Genomic DNA, 17257 nt, shown 5'->3' with positions numbered 1-17257 from the left:
TTAATTGCTGTTTATTGTTGTCAATTGTGACGTGCAGTAAAATTTATACGATCGTCACTTATGGGACCGCTGTTCAGCACAACTTCTATCTCCGGCAAACTCGCGTCGAAGCTTAGTGCAAAACAAAGCAGTTTCGAATTGACGATATATTAGATAAACATTTTTATTTTCGTTTCGTTAAAACTTTGTAATCAGCTACCCCTTGCAATACTAGTTATAAATCTAAAAAATTATAGATTTGACTCGCATTTGATTATATTTTTTCGATAATGTATTGAGATTTGACCTCACTATTGTAATCTGTCAAAACGGCCACGGGAGTGATCATGGCCCTTTCTATGGCTTCACCTTGGATAACAGCTGTCTCCAGCAATATAATGTACATAATACGAAAATCGATCACAAATAGACTATTATTACATTATATGACATTAGCCGTCTATAAAGAACAGACTTCAAAAACTGGTTAATTGGATCTTCTAGCCAACTGCCGTGATACATATTCATAGATCAGCTATAAATGGCGAGTGGAAATCATATTGATTACAGCTAAGCAAATGAGCAGTTACGACCTACATCCGTCGATCATGTTAATGTCCCAGAAACATACGAATCTGATACTTGTTTGTCAATTGACGAGTGAAAAACACGTGTTACACAAGAAGTGTTGAAGTGCAAAATGTAAGCTACAAAAAGGTGTATATTTTCACAAATCACTTTATTTTCATGTGAAAGGGTTCGTCCAGGAAAGTACTGCCAACTTGCCCATTTCTGTCACCAAGCGGTAACTTGAACATTACTGCGTTCTGAAGAGTAAGGGTGCTGGTGAAATGACAGCCACATAGAACTTGTAATGTCTGCGATTTAAAGCTCCGAGTGGCACTGCAACTGCTATGGACGCATGTCGCTTACCACCAGACAGGACTTTTTTGTCCCGTCCCATGGTGGAAAGCTAGTATGAAATTTAATTGAAATACTTCTAGATTTATAGGTATTATGCTCACTTTAGTTCCTCGGCAAAGTCGTGAATTTGGGCTTATTACTCTTTACGGAGCAGGGATCCAAAATGCAGCCTCAATGCACATGAGTGGAATATACTTGGAAGACGTTTCAGTTTCAAGCAGGCTGAGGACTTTTCGCCACTTTCTGAAGATATCTATGGTCACACCTAAATGAAGGTTTCTCGCGTTGAAAGCGTATGGCTTGCTATCGGAATGCACGGCAAGCTTTTCCCATCCTACTCTAGCCAAATTCGATATAGAATAAAATGTCAACCATTGCTGGAAGTACGATTTTGATGGGTAATAGTGCTGGTGAAATTACAGGCACATGGGACTTGTCAATTTGTGTCTCAGGGTGAGAGGCGCAGTGGCAGTACCTCTGAGGGGCACTTCTTTGCGATCACCAGGCACACGACTTGTTCGTTTCATTAATTGATATTATAAAAGTTTTATTTAATTGAAAAGGTGGTTGGGCCTTTTTGTTTACAATTCAAAATTAATTTTACGGGTCATAGGTTAAAGTTGTTTAACACCTTTTATGCAATTATCGTAGTTAGGACAAAATAGACGGATAGGGGGTGCAGGTATCTTATGGTTGTACAATTGTACATGTCAGAATTAAAAAATGAACAAAATAGATAATAAAAACACTTCAATTAATAAAAGTAAACTCTAACACGTTCTCATTATTGAATATAAATGCGGAGGAATCCGCAGTGACGTCAAAAATTCGAAGAACAAACGTGTCAATACTTAGAATTGACGTTTGTTCCCACAGCCCTTTGCGTTTAATGAGGTAATCGTTTTGTTTACGAGATTATAAAACGTGCTGTTGTTAAGGTCGATAAACGAGGCTGATTAAAAAGTAAGTTTAACTAGCCTAGTAAGGTTTGTAATTTAGCCGTTGAATGTCTATAATTAAAATGGAAAAAACTTCTTTTAGTGTCCTATGTATTTAGAAATTGGTAATAATAATAACGATTTATTTCTATAACACAAATCTCATATTAAACAGATCCAATGTTAAATATAAGAGCAATTTCCGAGAGACTGGAGTTCGTACTAGGTACTAGACCTATATTACAGCTCACCAGATTTGGACCCTACCGGACAACTCATATTGAACTTATGTTGAATGGTTAGTGTCAAGTGTCAGACAGTTCAGTTATAGTTCTGTACTAGGGAAAACCTGTATCGCGGTTGCCATGGACACACACATAGACGACCACAAATTACACCCAAACTCGCGAGAGAAATAAATGTAAGGAAATATTTCTCCCAGTCCGGGAGTCGTAACCGGAACCTCTGCGTGGCAGACCAGCATGGTAACCGTTTGGCCATGGAGACACTAGGCAACAGATATAGACACATTTTTATTGGCAAGAGTACTACAAAACAAAAGAGAATATAATATGCTACATAATACAATATCAACATTAATAATTAATGTTTACGAAAATGTTGGCGAAACGCTTGCCTAGTAGATTTTAGACAGAGGGAGAAAGGCAAAAGAGTAAAAATACTTTAGGATTTTAAGGAACGTATTTTATCCAGCTTATTTTCCGTGACAACTGACTAACAAAAATATCAGTCAAAAAGAAAACGAGTTTAAAAAAATAAAAAACCAAATCAAAAGGCATGTGCTCGCACATGATTAGTCCCCATCGTATATATTTCTGGTTATTTGCTCGATGTTCGATCCGCAGACTTCCTTTAAACATCATGGCTAGGATTGTTATTACTTCCTTAATGGCGGTTACTAGGCCAGGTTTCGGCCAGTGTCAGTTTCGGGGAATGCGGTCATTTAAAATTGATCAACAGTTTGAAGAGTGCAGGCACATAACATTGGTCAAAAACGCCAAATTTAGGTATTACAGACAGCCCTCTATGCAGAGCGTGCATGGACGGGGAGGAAACGGCTGCGTACATCCTACTCCAGTGCTCCGGCGTGGCCAACTACAGGGCAAAGTACCTTGGAGTGCCAAGGTCGCTCCCCGAAGTCTTCAGCAAACCAAGGAGGCTGTTGAGATTCCTGGAGGAGCTTGGGTGGCACGAGTAGGACCCTGCACCCACCACACGCAAAATAGGCGCTTTGTCGTCGAGTTGCGGATACCAGCCCGTTGCACCAAGTACCAAGTACCAAGTAACGCCAACGTTAAGATGCCTAGGGTTAGCTGGAAATAAGCACCTTGGTATAATTCTGCCGTCCATTAAGTTAAGGCTAAGTGACAAAATATTAATTGTTTCATGATATTTCAGCTATGCATCGTTAGGGTAGGTTCCAATAAGTCAATAAGTCAATAAGTTCCAATATGTTAACTAATTTTGACTGTTTTTAAAAGACAATGTTGTGTTCAATTATTTCTATTTAAAACATTATTTCTAGGGTCACACATAAGTCAAAATCCAAGATCATTCATTTAAATTAATACATCAACTGGCTAAAGCACTTAAGTCAAATTCATTTGTTACTCCATAAACTAAACTAACTTTATTCTAGAGGCGTCTTTTTCAAATACATCATTCTCTTCAACACTGTAAGCAACACAAAAAAATATGTAATTATAAATTAACAAATGAAGCACTTTTTTGACGTATGTGCTTTAAGTCCACCGACCCTAGATTTGACTATTTGTCACTTAGCCCCGTTTTAGTTAGTGGACGGCAGAATTATGTCCTTTGTGGCATTCGTTTTAAGTGTCTTTTGCAATAAACAATTTTATAACAATAATAATGTGCCAGACAACCACACCAATTACTTGGTCTCCAGCTAGCAATGGATTTCACTTTGGGACACTATCTAGAACACTCAGAGCAAAACCAATTGTTTAGATTTGCATTCTCCATTGTCGACCTCATCGTCACTTTCCATCAGGTGAAATGGAGCTCAAATGAGCAGGAATTTTTTGCCAAAAAAGATAAAAGATAATTTCCTAAATTGGTCTTACAGGGAATCTAACCTAGGACCTCCTCATCGAGTGTCCACATTGCAAACCGTTGGGACACTGATGTTCAAAGAGCAAAATATTTGAATTGAAATGTAGACACAAGAAGTATGTGGACAAAAGAAACAAAAATATTTATAATTTAGAGAGGGACTTAGTATGCAAAAGGAAACTTGTATTTAATTAAATGTTAAGATTGTTGAAACAGTCTAAAGGTCAATGATCTGCAGTTGGAATAACAAACAAAGTAATAAAAATAAACACTACAGTTATTTAGGTGATTCTTCTTAATTATGGTAAAACAATGGAAGGTAAAGTTAATAGATAGGGAATCCCTAATAATACACTGAAAAAAAACCTAAGTCAACCTAATTGATCTATTCATACATCTTTGCAACATATTAGGGTAGACAGTTGCATTATGCCATAAGCAGAAATCGGAATAGGCAAAGCAACCAGCACACATGATTAATTGACAATTCCTGTTATGAATTTCTTACAATTAATACTTGTTGGCAGGACTGTGAGTTTTTCCGCAGAAGTTAAATATCTAGGGATAAACCTAGATCAAACCCTAAAGTGGAACTGTCATACCTTTTTTTTTTCTTTTGACCGGGGGGAAATCTTTATGGATACCCCTGAGCCCAGGGAGACTCAGGGGTTATATGGGGACTCTCCCTCCAGGCTGGAGTGTCCCTCCAGACTGGAGTGCTACCCCACTAAAACCCCGGGTTTCCCTCTCGCCGGTTGAGTTGGCGCCGTGGGATCAGTGCACATTCACCACGACGCCGCCTGGCCGCCCTAGCTTACGCCAGGGCTCCCGCGCCAACGGAGGGGCGAGTCGGAACTGTCATACTTAACATGGTCAACAAGGCCAAGATGGCCTTAGGTATCTGTAGTCGTTATGGCAGGACAGCATTGGGGTCTAAAACCAAAGATGACTTTCTGATTATACAAGGCAATTGTGAGGCCCACAGTAACATATGCCTCCAGTGTTTGGAGTGGCAAAGTCAGTCAAACAGCCATTATTGCCACATTGGGCAGTCTACAGCGTATCGCGTGCCATCTAGCAACGGGAGCCATGTCAGTGACAGTCAGTTAATGGCAGTCTTCTATGGAGATTTCCATAGAACTGTATCAACTTCAACTTCAACTTTTGTATGTATGGCTCCGTCGTTTTGCGCGACGATTTCGCCAACGTCAGGGTTGAAAGACATGTAGTGCGGTGGTGAGATAGAACTGTGTCATATAGATGAATTGCGTTTTTTGTTTTGTAAATTCATAATATGGAATGTCAAATCTGCTAATTTTAACCTATCTCAGTTGCGTGTCATTGGAATATTAATGTCAAGGTTGCATGCATGGCATGTTTCGCACTTTCCTAAAAGTTATTCTACTATTCAAGCCATTGCAATTTTTTGTTTTTCTGCTCTTGAATGAGTCAATGGCATACTCTATAGATTATTTGACACAGAAAAAATACACTAAATTTGAAAACTAAGGGTTGTATACCAGAACTCTACTCAATGCTCAAGTCAGGATTTGAGTATGATTTAAAGCACTAGAAATCATACTCAAGTCCTTGCCATTAGGGTCGTATTTCCAGTGCTTGAAATCATACTCAAGTCCTGACTTGAGCATTGAGTAGAGTTCTGGAATACGTCCCTTAGTTGCTGATTAAACAAGATCAAAATTAAGACATACACAGAAATTTCAATAGTAGTTGATAAGGCAACATCGATTGTTTGTGATAGAATGAATGCCATCACTGCCACGCCACTGGCAATCTAATACTCAACTGCCACTGCGACTGGATTCTAGAAGAAGAACAAATATTATCATAATTGCAATATAATTTCAGTGGAGTCTCAATGAAATCACACTAACCAGTGAATTCAAGAAAATTAGTAGATTTGGGGCTCAGAACTTTAAAAAGTAATATTCACCAAAGTGGTTAATACCTGCCACTGAAATCTAGGTATTATTGTAATTCATTCTATTTTTTTTGACGTGTAACAGCAATTAGTTTACTAAGGTGGTGTGTATTTAAAAGTTTTATAATTGTAAGTAATAATTTTAACCAATCTCAAAAGTTTCGCTGTGTTCGTCCTTACACAAGTTTGAGTGAGACAAGATAATTTGTGTGGTTGTCTGGGACTTTATTATTGTTATACCTTCTTTCTAACAAAAAAAAATAATCGAAATCGGTTTACAAATGTCGAAATAATCGCGTAACATATTCCATGTACACAAAAAAATACCGCCATTATTTTTACCATGCGGCTAGATGGACGGGCGACCTGAGGAAGGTGGTTGGCAGCGGCGAGATGAGGCTTATGACCAGCAGTTGGTGTGTAAGTTGATGATGATGGTGATTTTTATCATTCTTTGATTTAAAAGAAAGTTATTATTCACTTCTTGTGTGTTACTTTTGAAATCAAGTTTCAGTTACATATTTTGTCTGATCTCAGGTCATAACACTTTAAAACTCCATGTAATTAATCTTTAATGGTGCACTAAACTGTTTGTTTCATAACCCAACTCTTGCATAATGTTTAATATTGTCGTCATTGTATTAATGATATTAATTAATTTTAATATTGTCTTAATAAGGTATTTACATGTATGGCACTATTAAATGGAGATAATTATATATTTTCCCAATGAAAATAAGAGAGTTAGCCATATAGGGAGTAGTCAAGACTTCCAGCTAACGTGTTTTCTATAAATGGCCAGGAGGAAAAGCTGTGGGAATGGTACAAGATATTTAGATACTGCTATTTTAACAAGTAGGAGTTTAACAAATTCTATGCACAGTTTAAGTTAATAATTAGTGATATATTATCACTTCAATGTCCATGTTAATTGTGTAGAATATGTGATTTATTTCATATTAGCAATGTCATGTTATCACAATTAAAAAAGTCAAGGGATAAGATGACTGTTGCTACCATAAACAATAATAGTATCTATTTTGTACCAAAAATCAACATTTAACTTTTGTATGATTCAAATTCAAATTCAAAATAATCTTTATTTCATAGGTAAGCATCATTACACTTGAAATCGTCACAATAGTTAAACTCTACCGCTCATTCGTAAGGCAGATTCCCCTGAGAAGAATGAGCAAGAAACTCTAGGGGTTGCTCTTTGTAAATAACATTTACAATATTTCTTTTTATTTGAAACATCAGAGATCGAGACTACCTCCATGAGCTAAACGGGTTACTACCACGGATTTTTGTCATCCAAGTACGCAGAAGTTGTATAATAACCTTTAGTATAAAGTTTTTGTTTCACTATAGTTTTAAACCTTGTGAAAGGCAAATTTTGTATATCAACCGGAATCTTGTTATAGAAGCGTATACATTTTTTTCTGATTCTTTTTTTGTTACAAAGGGGTATGTCAGTAGTAGTCTCATTTCAATTTGAAGAAAATATTCCACCACTAAGTTTGGCAAATCAACAGTTGAATTGTTTTATTGAATTTTGCTCACTTTCTGTTAACCGTTTTTAATAAAACTTGGCACATAGATACGTATATCCAATAAAAATGAAATGTTCTGGTGGCCTAGAGTTAATTTGATTATGGAAATGGTAGTCAGATGCTACTTTGCGTTTATGTTCATATAATTCGTTTGGACAAGATTTCCATCTGCGTCTAGATAGTCGTTGAGGAGGCCGCGGCAACGAACACAACGGAAGCGGATGGTACCTCGTCACTGCAAGGTATTTTACTTGGTAGTTGGCCACGACGAAGTATTGAAGTAGGATATGAGCACCTGTTTCCTCCCCCTCCACGCACGCTCTGCATAGAGGGCTGTCCGTCCGAGGGAAAGCAGATAGGCAAAGTTTTGAGGTCAGTTTTTTCGTTTTAAAGTTATTTATTTAACAAATGAAATAGAATACAAATTAACGCCAAAACTCAACAAAACAATGCAATTTCTTATAAAGAAATTGTTATACGGAACTATAAGCACAAATCAAAATAAAGAAAATCAGTAGTGAAATTTCTTGAGGGGCCAATGACCTGACTGGTGCAAACTGACTGACAATGGGTTCGTGTTCTTTTGTTTTAGCTGATTATGTCACTATTTATGAAATCATTGAACACATTTGCCTGAGAAGAAAGCCTCGGCCTGGACCCCCTGCCTTTGCTTTTCAAAATCGTTCAGCTAAAACATGTACCAATAATCTTCACTGCTATCAATCACTCAAATATCTGAGGCATGAAAATTAATGCTTTCGTAAATTTCATGTGTCAATTTGGCACAGTATGATATGTGGGTGATCATAACAAAGAATGTGGGAGGTATAATGATGGGTTGCTCAAGGACCTACCAAATAGATGCAGATAATGAGTTGCATTTTTTTTTAAGTTCTGGTCGAATAAAAATGTAAAATAAAAATAACCTTGTCAAGTTAAAAAAAGAGTTTCTGTTTACTTGTTTATTAGATTATGAGCGAAACATGTGTATTAATGATTCAGCAAGGACAGTTATTTTTTGCTTATTCCCAGTCTGATTGTTGAGTGGTTTTTAATCATTGTATGGTATTGGAAATATCTGATGTTCAAGACTGATTTTTTTAATAAGATCTGTATTTTTATCATTAAACTTGAAATTTATTTTATTCACTTTCAATGACAGCAATAAACAAACATTAATTGGGATTTTTTATTCCATTTGTTACCAGTGGTAATGACAGGGATATTTTAATTTTTAGCAGAAGGAATGAATGGCATCGAGATAAACCCCTAGTAGGGTTGATGGTGCTTTACAATATTTATGTATACTTTTTTATTAAAACAATAAAATAAATAAAAAAAATAAAGATGTTACGGGAAGCGTTGTACCAGGAGGATGAGCTTTGTGTGAAATGTGCAATCCAAATTAATGATTTGGGGTCTATGAAGTCATCCCTGTCTCCAGTTGCAAAACAACCGCATTTGCTACCTCTTTGCCGTCTATGACGTCATGTCGTGCGAACAGCGAAATCCACTTTGTTCCTCTTCAACATTTAAGACATTCACATAGTTCTCTACATACTGCACTATTTGGAAGACTAAGAGTTTTGAGTTATATATGTATAATGCAGCTGTCAGTATTAACCTTTAGTCAGGTTTATTTTGAACTGAGAGATTATAGTTTCACCCTGACAGATGGAAGTATGCCAGCCTATGTTCAATTTGTAGTCAAAACTGTGTTGCACAGCATATACACCAGAGCCTACATTAAGCCCCATCTTTGACCGCTTATTCCCAGTCATCATCACTGGCTTTGTTCCCACTGGCAACAAATGGGGAAAAAACCCATATGTTACCAGGTCACCACCTGGTGAAACGGAGATAACAAATAGAATTTAAAACACACTATTTGCCTGTTCAGTCTGTATTTTTATTCCATTTGTTACTACTGGCACCTCCTGGGATATTTTAAATTCCATTGGATAAAGCCAGTGACGACGAATGGGAATAAGCGTCTTTGATCCATTTCTATATTCCAAGGTGACGTTCAAGCCACACTGGTTGGAAATTTTCTGAAAAGCATATCATCAGCCTTCAGTCCCAGTACAGAAACCTTGGCCAACCCTTAAACCTATACCGATACCATGCTAAACATTCAAATTCATTCATTCATTCACAGATCTTGTACCATTACGCTCTGGAGGCAATATGTAAACAAGTGTGTAACTGTTGACTGTTATACTAGAACTGGCCACCTGCTACACAAAACATGAATGGGAAGTAGATTCAGACATGTACCAGTTGAGGTGGTTACAAATAACCTAATGCATAGACAGTCTTATACTCGAAAGTACATTGAATTAAAAGAAAAGTTGTGCATCTCTCCGTACATAATTATAATGCACTTTTTAAGAATGTCTAAAAATAACAAGATGCATTAATGTTTTATTTTAATTATAAGTTTATTTTGATAAGGCATTATTATATTTTGAGTAATTACATTTCGTGTATTGGCCAGTGCAGACAGGCAAATGTAAATATCAACAGTAAAAATGTGTTACCAGGGTGATGGTTATAGAATGTGGGGTTTTCTAGAGATAACAATTGCTATCAAATTCCTTCAGCTGTGACCTAATAAGATATGTATATACAGCTTATCACCAAATTAAAATTGGTTACTAATGTGCAGGTTTATAAAATTAATTTATTCCAGTTCAACAATTAATGTCAAGTGTGCATTGTTATATGAAAACATATGTATGTCTCTTGTTCAAGAAACTGGTAAAGTAGTTTAATGACAACTCACCATTAGAACTTTTCAGGTCTCGATGTATAAGAGATATAGGTGCGTCGACGTGGAGATACGCCATGCCGCGCGCGACCTGGATCGCCCAGTCCACCAGTATGCCAGGCCGGATCTTGCGGCCCGACAGTACACGGTTCAGTGGCCCACCGCGAGCGTACTCCATCACTAGACAGAGATTCGGCTCCTCGAGACATACGCCCTTCAAAGATACTATATTCTCGTGCTGCAACATCCAGAACAACTTGGCCTCCTGCAGCACGCTCTCCTTGATCACCTCGATGTCGTCACTCGCGTCCTGCCGCGCGGCTTTGACCGCCACCACTTCATCGTTCCAATAACCACGATACACTTTCCCAAAGCCTCCGACACCGATAACCTCCTCTAGTTTGAGCTCGGAGAAGGACACCCACGGTGGATTGACGGCTAGTGGGTCCTCCTCAGTCACGTAGACTGATGGGAAGATACCGACGCGGTCCCCGATCTTGCCTGTCCACCAGCCGTCGTCGCCGGAGATGTTGGCGTCTTTTGAGAGCACCTCTATGATCTCCGCACGCCGCAGCGACAGCTCATCTTCGCCTTGCGCAACATAGTCGTACACAGCCGTAACCAGAGTCAGCGGCGGGTGTTCGTCGTCGGCCGCCATGGCCGCTCGGCCGGCCGCGGGCCGCGGCGGCATCACCCCGGCCGCGCCCGCATCGCGCTCCGCTCCACTCACGCCCGACACTGCTGCAGCGGCCACCCACTATCGCACATTACTACACACAACAAAACACGTTTGGTTATGATCACCGTATTATTCCGCCATCTTTGTTTCCCACATCGATCATGGCGGTGTTGTGTCCGCTTGTTCACTAAGAAAGATTCACTGATTTGTATAATCACACGCGGCGACGTCTATAGAGAGGTTTCAAAATGTGGTGGTTGCGATAGTATCAATTAATTTCCATTCATTTATCACAATCCGATAAACAGACGAAATGACAACCATACCACAACGAAGTCAGTGACAAATTGACAATCTGTGAACAGTGCTGCCATATTTTACGAAATACTGTTGACTGGAGGTGGTAGTATTTAATGAATTAAAACGGTACACTCAGCCACAGGCTAAACATACAATCTATTAACATTATTATCTCCATTGACAAAATAATATTTTGTAAATATTCAACAAATAAGTTTTATTGATGTATACCTTTACTTTTGTAAAATACTCACTGAAAGAATACAAATATCATAGTATTGCAGGCAATCAGCTTACTAAATTATAAAATATGAAATTTTACGTATTTCCAGCGAGTCTATAAAAAATACTGTCCATCAATGAAACATAATTTTTCTCTAAGATCTATTCAGGTTTTCTATAGCTGGGCACCATTTCAAGTCTTCTGACCGTCCAAAAAGTCACTCACACAGTAGGTAACCGTGGTAACGCTTAGAGAAGTGCACGAGTAATTATAGGCACACAATTAGATCATGGAACAAACTCCAGTAGATCGGAAACGATAGTCGGAACAACTAAAGTCCATACATGTCTCTACAGGGAATGCTAAAACTTTATTACGAAATAAATGTTCAGTAGCTGAAAGCCACAGGTTTTGTCTCTTTACGTGCATAAAAACTTTCTTCAAAACATTATGTACTTGTAAATGCCGCTGACCTTTGTGAAGGGGACGAATTAGTTGGGCGCCTTGAGGTGAGCGGCACGCCTGTCTGTAGTAGTTGCAGTGTCACTGTCGGCAGTCCCAGTTGGATTTATGCGATTTAAAGCTCAGTCTTCTCACTACGTCCGTCTGAGAGCATAAATATAATCTATCTGAACATAATTAGGCAGGGCCAACTTCGCGAAAGAGGTCAAACGTCGAATCCGACTCGGTTTCGGAGCTTTCGGAAAGCTCCGGGACGTCTTCTCGTCCGCAATACGGCAGTCCTTGAAGACAAAAGTGTTCGAGCAGTGCGTGTTGCCAGCGATGACCTATGGCTCTGAGACGTGGTCACTTACTACGGGCCTCATAAAAAAGCTCAAAGTCATTCAACGAGCTATGGAGCGAGCAATTCTCTACGTGATCGAATCAGAAATGAGGAGATCCGTAGAAGAATGACAGTCACTGTCATAGCTCGAAGGATTAGCAAGTTGAAGTGGCAGTGGGCAGGGCACATAGCTCGTAGAATTGACGGCCGTTGCGGCAGAAAGGAACCGGAAGGCGTTCAGTGGGGCCCCCTACTAGATGGACGGATGACCTGGTAAGGGCGACGGGTAACCGATGGATGCACGTTGCGTCCGATCGGCTGGTCTGGAAATCTTTGGGGGAAGGCCTATGTTCAGCAGTGGACGTCTTCCGGCTGACAAGATGATGAACATAACATAATCTAAGCGCTGCACAAAGTTCGTAATACATGTCGTATCATGTTGCGACACGCCTGGAAGGGATTTCTAGATATTGTTAGACATTTCCAGAGCAGAAGGCGATTAAATACTTTAATTTCAGAGCTAATACTACGAAGTGTTATTAATTTTTAAAAAGCAACAAATTTATATAAACAATCAGCTGATATTCATATGTAGAACTGGAATACTTTTCATTAATTCATAGCAAATGACATTCATATCTTTGAACAATTTTTATTTTCATTAGATATTAGTCTAACCTCTTTTTAAATTGAATGGAATAGAATTAAAAAGGAATTTATTAAATAAATCTGATGAATTATTATGGGTACTTATTTCTAATGCTAGTTGTTGATTTTAATGAAATGTAAAACTTGTTCTTATACCACGTTAAAAATAAAAGTTGTAACTTTGCTTATAAAATAATATAACGAAGATCATCATGTTGTTAACTTTTATAGTATGGTGCTCGTTTATTTATTTCAAGCTCAGCAAATGCACAGCTTGTCTCCTTTGTGACTGAACACCCTAATATTTAAGCTTAGGTCTCATTCTTAATAATAGTTTAATTTTATGGAATCACCAGTAATGGTATTCTATTCTGCGCATTAGAATTAGTAAATTTGATATAGGCTTTAATTGGCAATATTTTATTTATTTATCTGCCATAACGCCTAGGTGGCGCTAGTAGTATTGATAATGTTTTGGTATACGACGCCATCTACTAGACATTGTAAAAACTAAATGAAGCGCATCGTAAATATGTACTAATTCGTACAATACTGGTATAGTGAGCATGCGTGCTTTTAATCGCTGTTATAAAAGTTATTTATTACATCAGGTTTATGTAACAAATTCATTTATATTAAAACTAAATAATATAAAAAAATATTAGAAACCTATCTATTATTTCACAATGACTGCCAAGAGGTCCCATGGTGTAATGGTTAGCACTCTGGACTTTGAATCCAGCGATCCGAGTTCAAATCTCGGTGGGACCTTCCAATGATAATTGGATTTTTTATATTTTTAAGCTTTTTTTTAAGGCTAATTCAATACCTAAAACTTTTGTATGTTAGTTGTAATACTTATGTTTGTTTAAACAAAAAATATAGCGTTATCAGAACGGTCGGAATGAATGTACAAGTCCGAAGGGATGCTGGGTAGGGGAGCATTATTGATCGAGTCAAAATGGGGTGGTAGATATAACCACTCGCGGCGAACACTCAGCCCGCGGACGTGCCGTCGGTTTACAACCATAGAAAACACAGAAAAACCAATTTTACTACCTAAATTAATCAAAATCCTGTTTAGTTTATGTGAAAAATCATCGCGAAAACTGATAATACTGACAAAATCCGACCGAGTGCAATAATGAACGGGCCAACCTTAAAATAACGTGACATTTCTAAACTAAATGCCTAAAGAAATCGCGCCAATACCTCCTGAATACGCTTAAAATGTAATATTGTCCTATAAAACCTTGTGATAATAAGTAATAATGCCTTTTTGTGTCGTTTTTGGTGTCGATTGTCATTGAGGAGCGGATTTACGGGGATGGCGGATTTATCGAAGCCCGGGTGAGATCGGAGAACATTGGCAAAATGTTCTGCTTGAATATTATAATCGAGAGTGAATGTAAATGGTGCTGGAGGAAACGTAGGGTTTTGGGGACCTTTATAAACTTTGCATAGTTGTAAAAGCTGGATGTATTAGTGGTAACAATGAATTCGTTCAACGCGCCCACAACCCAGATAAATGCGGTGGATAAGAACAACACCACTGTTAAAAGCAAATCGGTGGACCTGGAGGGATATGTCATCATCGTAGTGCAGACTAAGGACAATAAAATCAAGCTATATGGTTAGTATTTCTTTGGTAACAGCTTGAATAAATGAAAGACTGCCAGAGTGATGAACTACCTGTGACCTGAAAACTTACCACTTCCAAGAGACGGCGTAACATGCAGATAATAATTCCCTGATGTTTAGAGCATTGATTGCCTTATCTATTAGAATTGCCTGTTAGGTACGCGAATCCAAATTTATAAATTGGTTGAATACAATATTTGCTATTTTTTGTTAACAGGCAATTTTTCGATCTTCAAATTAAATTAGTACGAAATTTTATGAAGTTTAAATTACTCATTGATTAAAAATATACTGAGTTTCATTCAGCGTAAGCTTTAAAATAAGAAGTGATATGTGTTCTGTTAGGTAATCTACTTACTATACCTATATCTTTCTTCTACTTTCTGGAGAGGTGAAAGGTTTTGAATGAATAAATGAGTGAATCAATCAGGATAATAGTTTTTCTACCTACTTGCAATAGTTGATTGATAGCAAGTACCTACTTACAAATTTTCCTGTTTACAGTATATTATTATACGTAACCAACTAATTTACAGCGACCGTACAGCGATTCGTTAAAGTGTTGACTCAACAATACTATAACCTAATTAAAAATGTTACTATTCTTAAGTACTGTTTATATTCCTTATTTTGTTAAATTACTCAACGTGTAGGCGTGATCGGTATATATGTACATATGTAAAATAAATACGAAATAGGAAACATTTGGAAAAAAAAGTTAACATTACTAATTTGTCACCATTTCTTAAGAAAAAAAAACCATACAAAACATACTATCCACCTTGGTGACGAACTGGCAGGTTCGTCACCAAGGTGGATAGTATGTTTCTGTAGATACATCTCCCTTTTTATTTGTAACAGAATAGATGAAACATGCTTCGACCAACTCTAACGGCCTTCCAATTAATACAAACGGATAAGAGTGAAATCACGAAAAACTTTCTAGGTTAGGTAACACATTTATAAACGAATTTACGTAGGTATGTTTTTTTGCTAATCGATACCATAAAGATATTTTAAATTGCATTTGTTCTTTGTGCAGGTTCTCCGTCAGCCAGCAGCTGGGACAATCTGGAGCTGGCGGACGAAATTATGGACGTCAACGAGACAAAACTCGAGGATATGACCAGGACAGAGGTTCTGGGGCACATACACGAGGTAAGGGGCCATTAAATACAATGATCTGGTGATAAACCTTTAATTGAACCTCTACATTTAGTTCCAAAGTGAATTTAGTCTGTAAATTCTTGTACGAGGTTTGTGCTGAGTTGTCGTCTTGTTAGAGGGTTCAAGCCTTTTTTTTTTTGCAAACGCTATAACGACGTGTTTTTTGTAAGGGTTTCTTTAATTTTTGGTTACCGTAAAGTCTGCCGCAAGTTAATATCCTTTTCTATGCTCTCAATTGTCTGTATGTTAGAGAAAAATCGAAAAATTAGTTATTACAATATAATTCAATTCATTTAAAAACTAAATTAGTTACATAATTATGTCAATCCGCATCGTTGGCTTCGTCCGGAAGACACAAATATAAATCAGCAACAGGCTTCGTCACACAAAAAATAATAATGCAATTCCCCAGACTTAGTCATTTTTATCCAACTATTACAATGAGAAAAGACCGCTCTGAATCTTAGCTGTTTCAAATGTCCAAGCAATACCGCGCTGAATGGTCGACGAAATTTGTTGCACCAAGTAAGATCCAGAGCGTGGATTACAGCCTCTATCTCTAAGCCGACGACCCAACTCCCTGATGAATTCTGAATGAAAAAAATAATTAAATATTACATGTTTCCTTTCTCCCATTATTACTTATTGAATTAATTTAAAATACATAGAAACTAATTAAACTGCAGGTGATACTGGGACTAAAAATAAAAGTTTTCAGCAAGAACTGCGGCTCTATAGACTCCAGTTGTTATTATTAAAATGTTATTTTTTGTTACAGTGCATCTCATCGTGCCTCATCAAACTTCGAGTGAAGCGGCGTAGTGAGACTAAACTATGTAAGTTCTAAACTTTATAAACTATGATAAAAAATATTATTAATACAACTATGGAACACCAAGAATAATTCCTTTGATCTGACAGGACTCGAATCTTCGTCTGAACGCGAAACTAGTGGGTATATTTGGTATAATTATCTATTGTATTAATTATTATTAATTTAATATTTTGTAAACACAGACGCAGAAGTTGCTAAAATGTTTGAAAGTTTTTTTACTGACATTCCAATTTTGACTACTAAGTCGTTAAATTCATCTTCCACCGCCGCTGAATCCTTACTAAAAGGAAATAATGTTACTATCACTAATTTAAGGTTGCGTCATGTATTTCCAAACGATATTGTTAAAGCCTTTAAGTCTATAAACATAAAAAATACTGCTGATCTTGATGGTCTTTCAGTCAGAGTAATTAGTTCTATAATTGATTGTATTGCGCCTTATTTAGCCTGTGTCTTTAATAAATGTGTTGATGATGGTGTCTTTCCTGACCTCATGAAGCAAAGTTATTCCACTTTTCAAATCTGGTAGTATTTCTGACCCCACCAATTTCAGACCTATATCAATACTACCAACTCTCAGTAAAATATTTGAAAAAAATATTCTAAATCAGATGTGTGCACATTTTTATAGTAATAACTTAATGTCTCCTAAACAATTTGGTTTCACTCGGGGTCGCTCTACAACCGATGCTGGTGTCGAGTTGATTAATCATATATTTGACGCATGGGAAGTCTCACATGATGCTATTGGTGTATTCTGTGACCTTTCCAAAGCTT

General features: G+C 37.4%; 2 protein-coding genes and 1 non-coding gene across 6 annotated transcripts in view; 2 read left to right on the top strand and 1 right to left on the bottom strand.

The window, feature by feature from the left end:
- LOC113238350 (mitogen-activated protein kinase kinase kinase 10) overlaps window positions 1–10949 on the bottom strand; it is a 75281-nt gene extending 64332 nt beyond the window's left edge. The window contains exon 1 of the mRNA XM_026475191.1: window positions 10219–10949. Within this exon, the coding sequence (XP_026330976.1) occupies window positions 10219–10894 (676 nt within the window). The 5' untranslated portion in view covers window positions 10895–10949. The remainder of the gene's footprint in view (window positions 1–10218) is intronic.
- A 2587-nt stretch (window positions 10950–13536) lies between these two features.
- Window positions 13537–13608, top strand: Trnaq-uug. The gene has a single exon. It is a non-coding gene; the product is annotated as a tRNA-Gln (tRNA).
- A 232-nt stretch (window positions 13609–13840) lies between these two features.
- Window positions 13841–17257, top strand: part of LOC113238278 (MAGUK p55 subfamily member 5) — a 197199-nt gene continuing 193782 nt past the window's right edge. For all 4 annotated transcript variants that reach the window (XM_026475109.1, XM_026475104.1, XM_026475107.1 and 1 more), the window contains exons 1-3: window positions 13841–14470; window positions 15521–15636; window positions 16424–16481. In XM_026475109.1, the coding sequence (XP_026330894.1) occupies window positions 14332–14470; window positions 15521–15636; window positions 16424–16481 (313 nt within the window). In that variant the 5' untranslated portion in view covers window positions 13841–14331. The remainder of the gene's footprint in view (window positions 14471–15520; window positions 15637–16423; window positions 16482–17257) is intronic.

Source organism: Hyposmocoma kahamanoa, unplaced genomic scaffold (assembly GCF_003589595.1).
Source record: "Hyposmocoma kahamanoa isolate Upper Pololo Valley unplaced genomic scaffold, ASM358959v1 95, whole genome shotgun sequence".
NCBI lineage: Eukaryota > Metazoa > Arthropoda > Insecta > Lepidoptera > Cosmopterigidae > Hyposmocoma > Hyposmocoma kahamanoa.
This window is presented reverse-complemented; position numbering and strand designations above follow the sequence as displayed.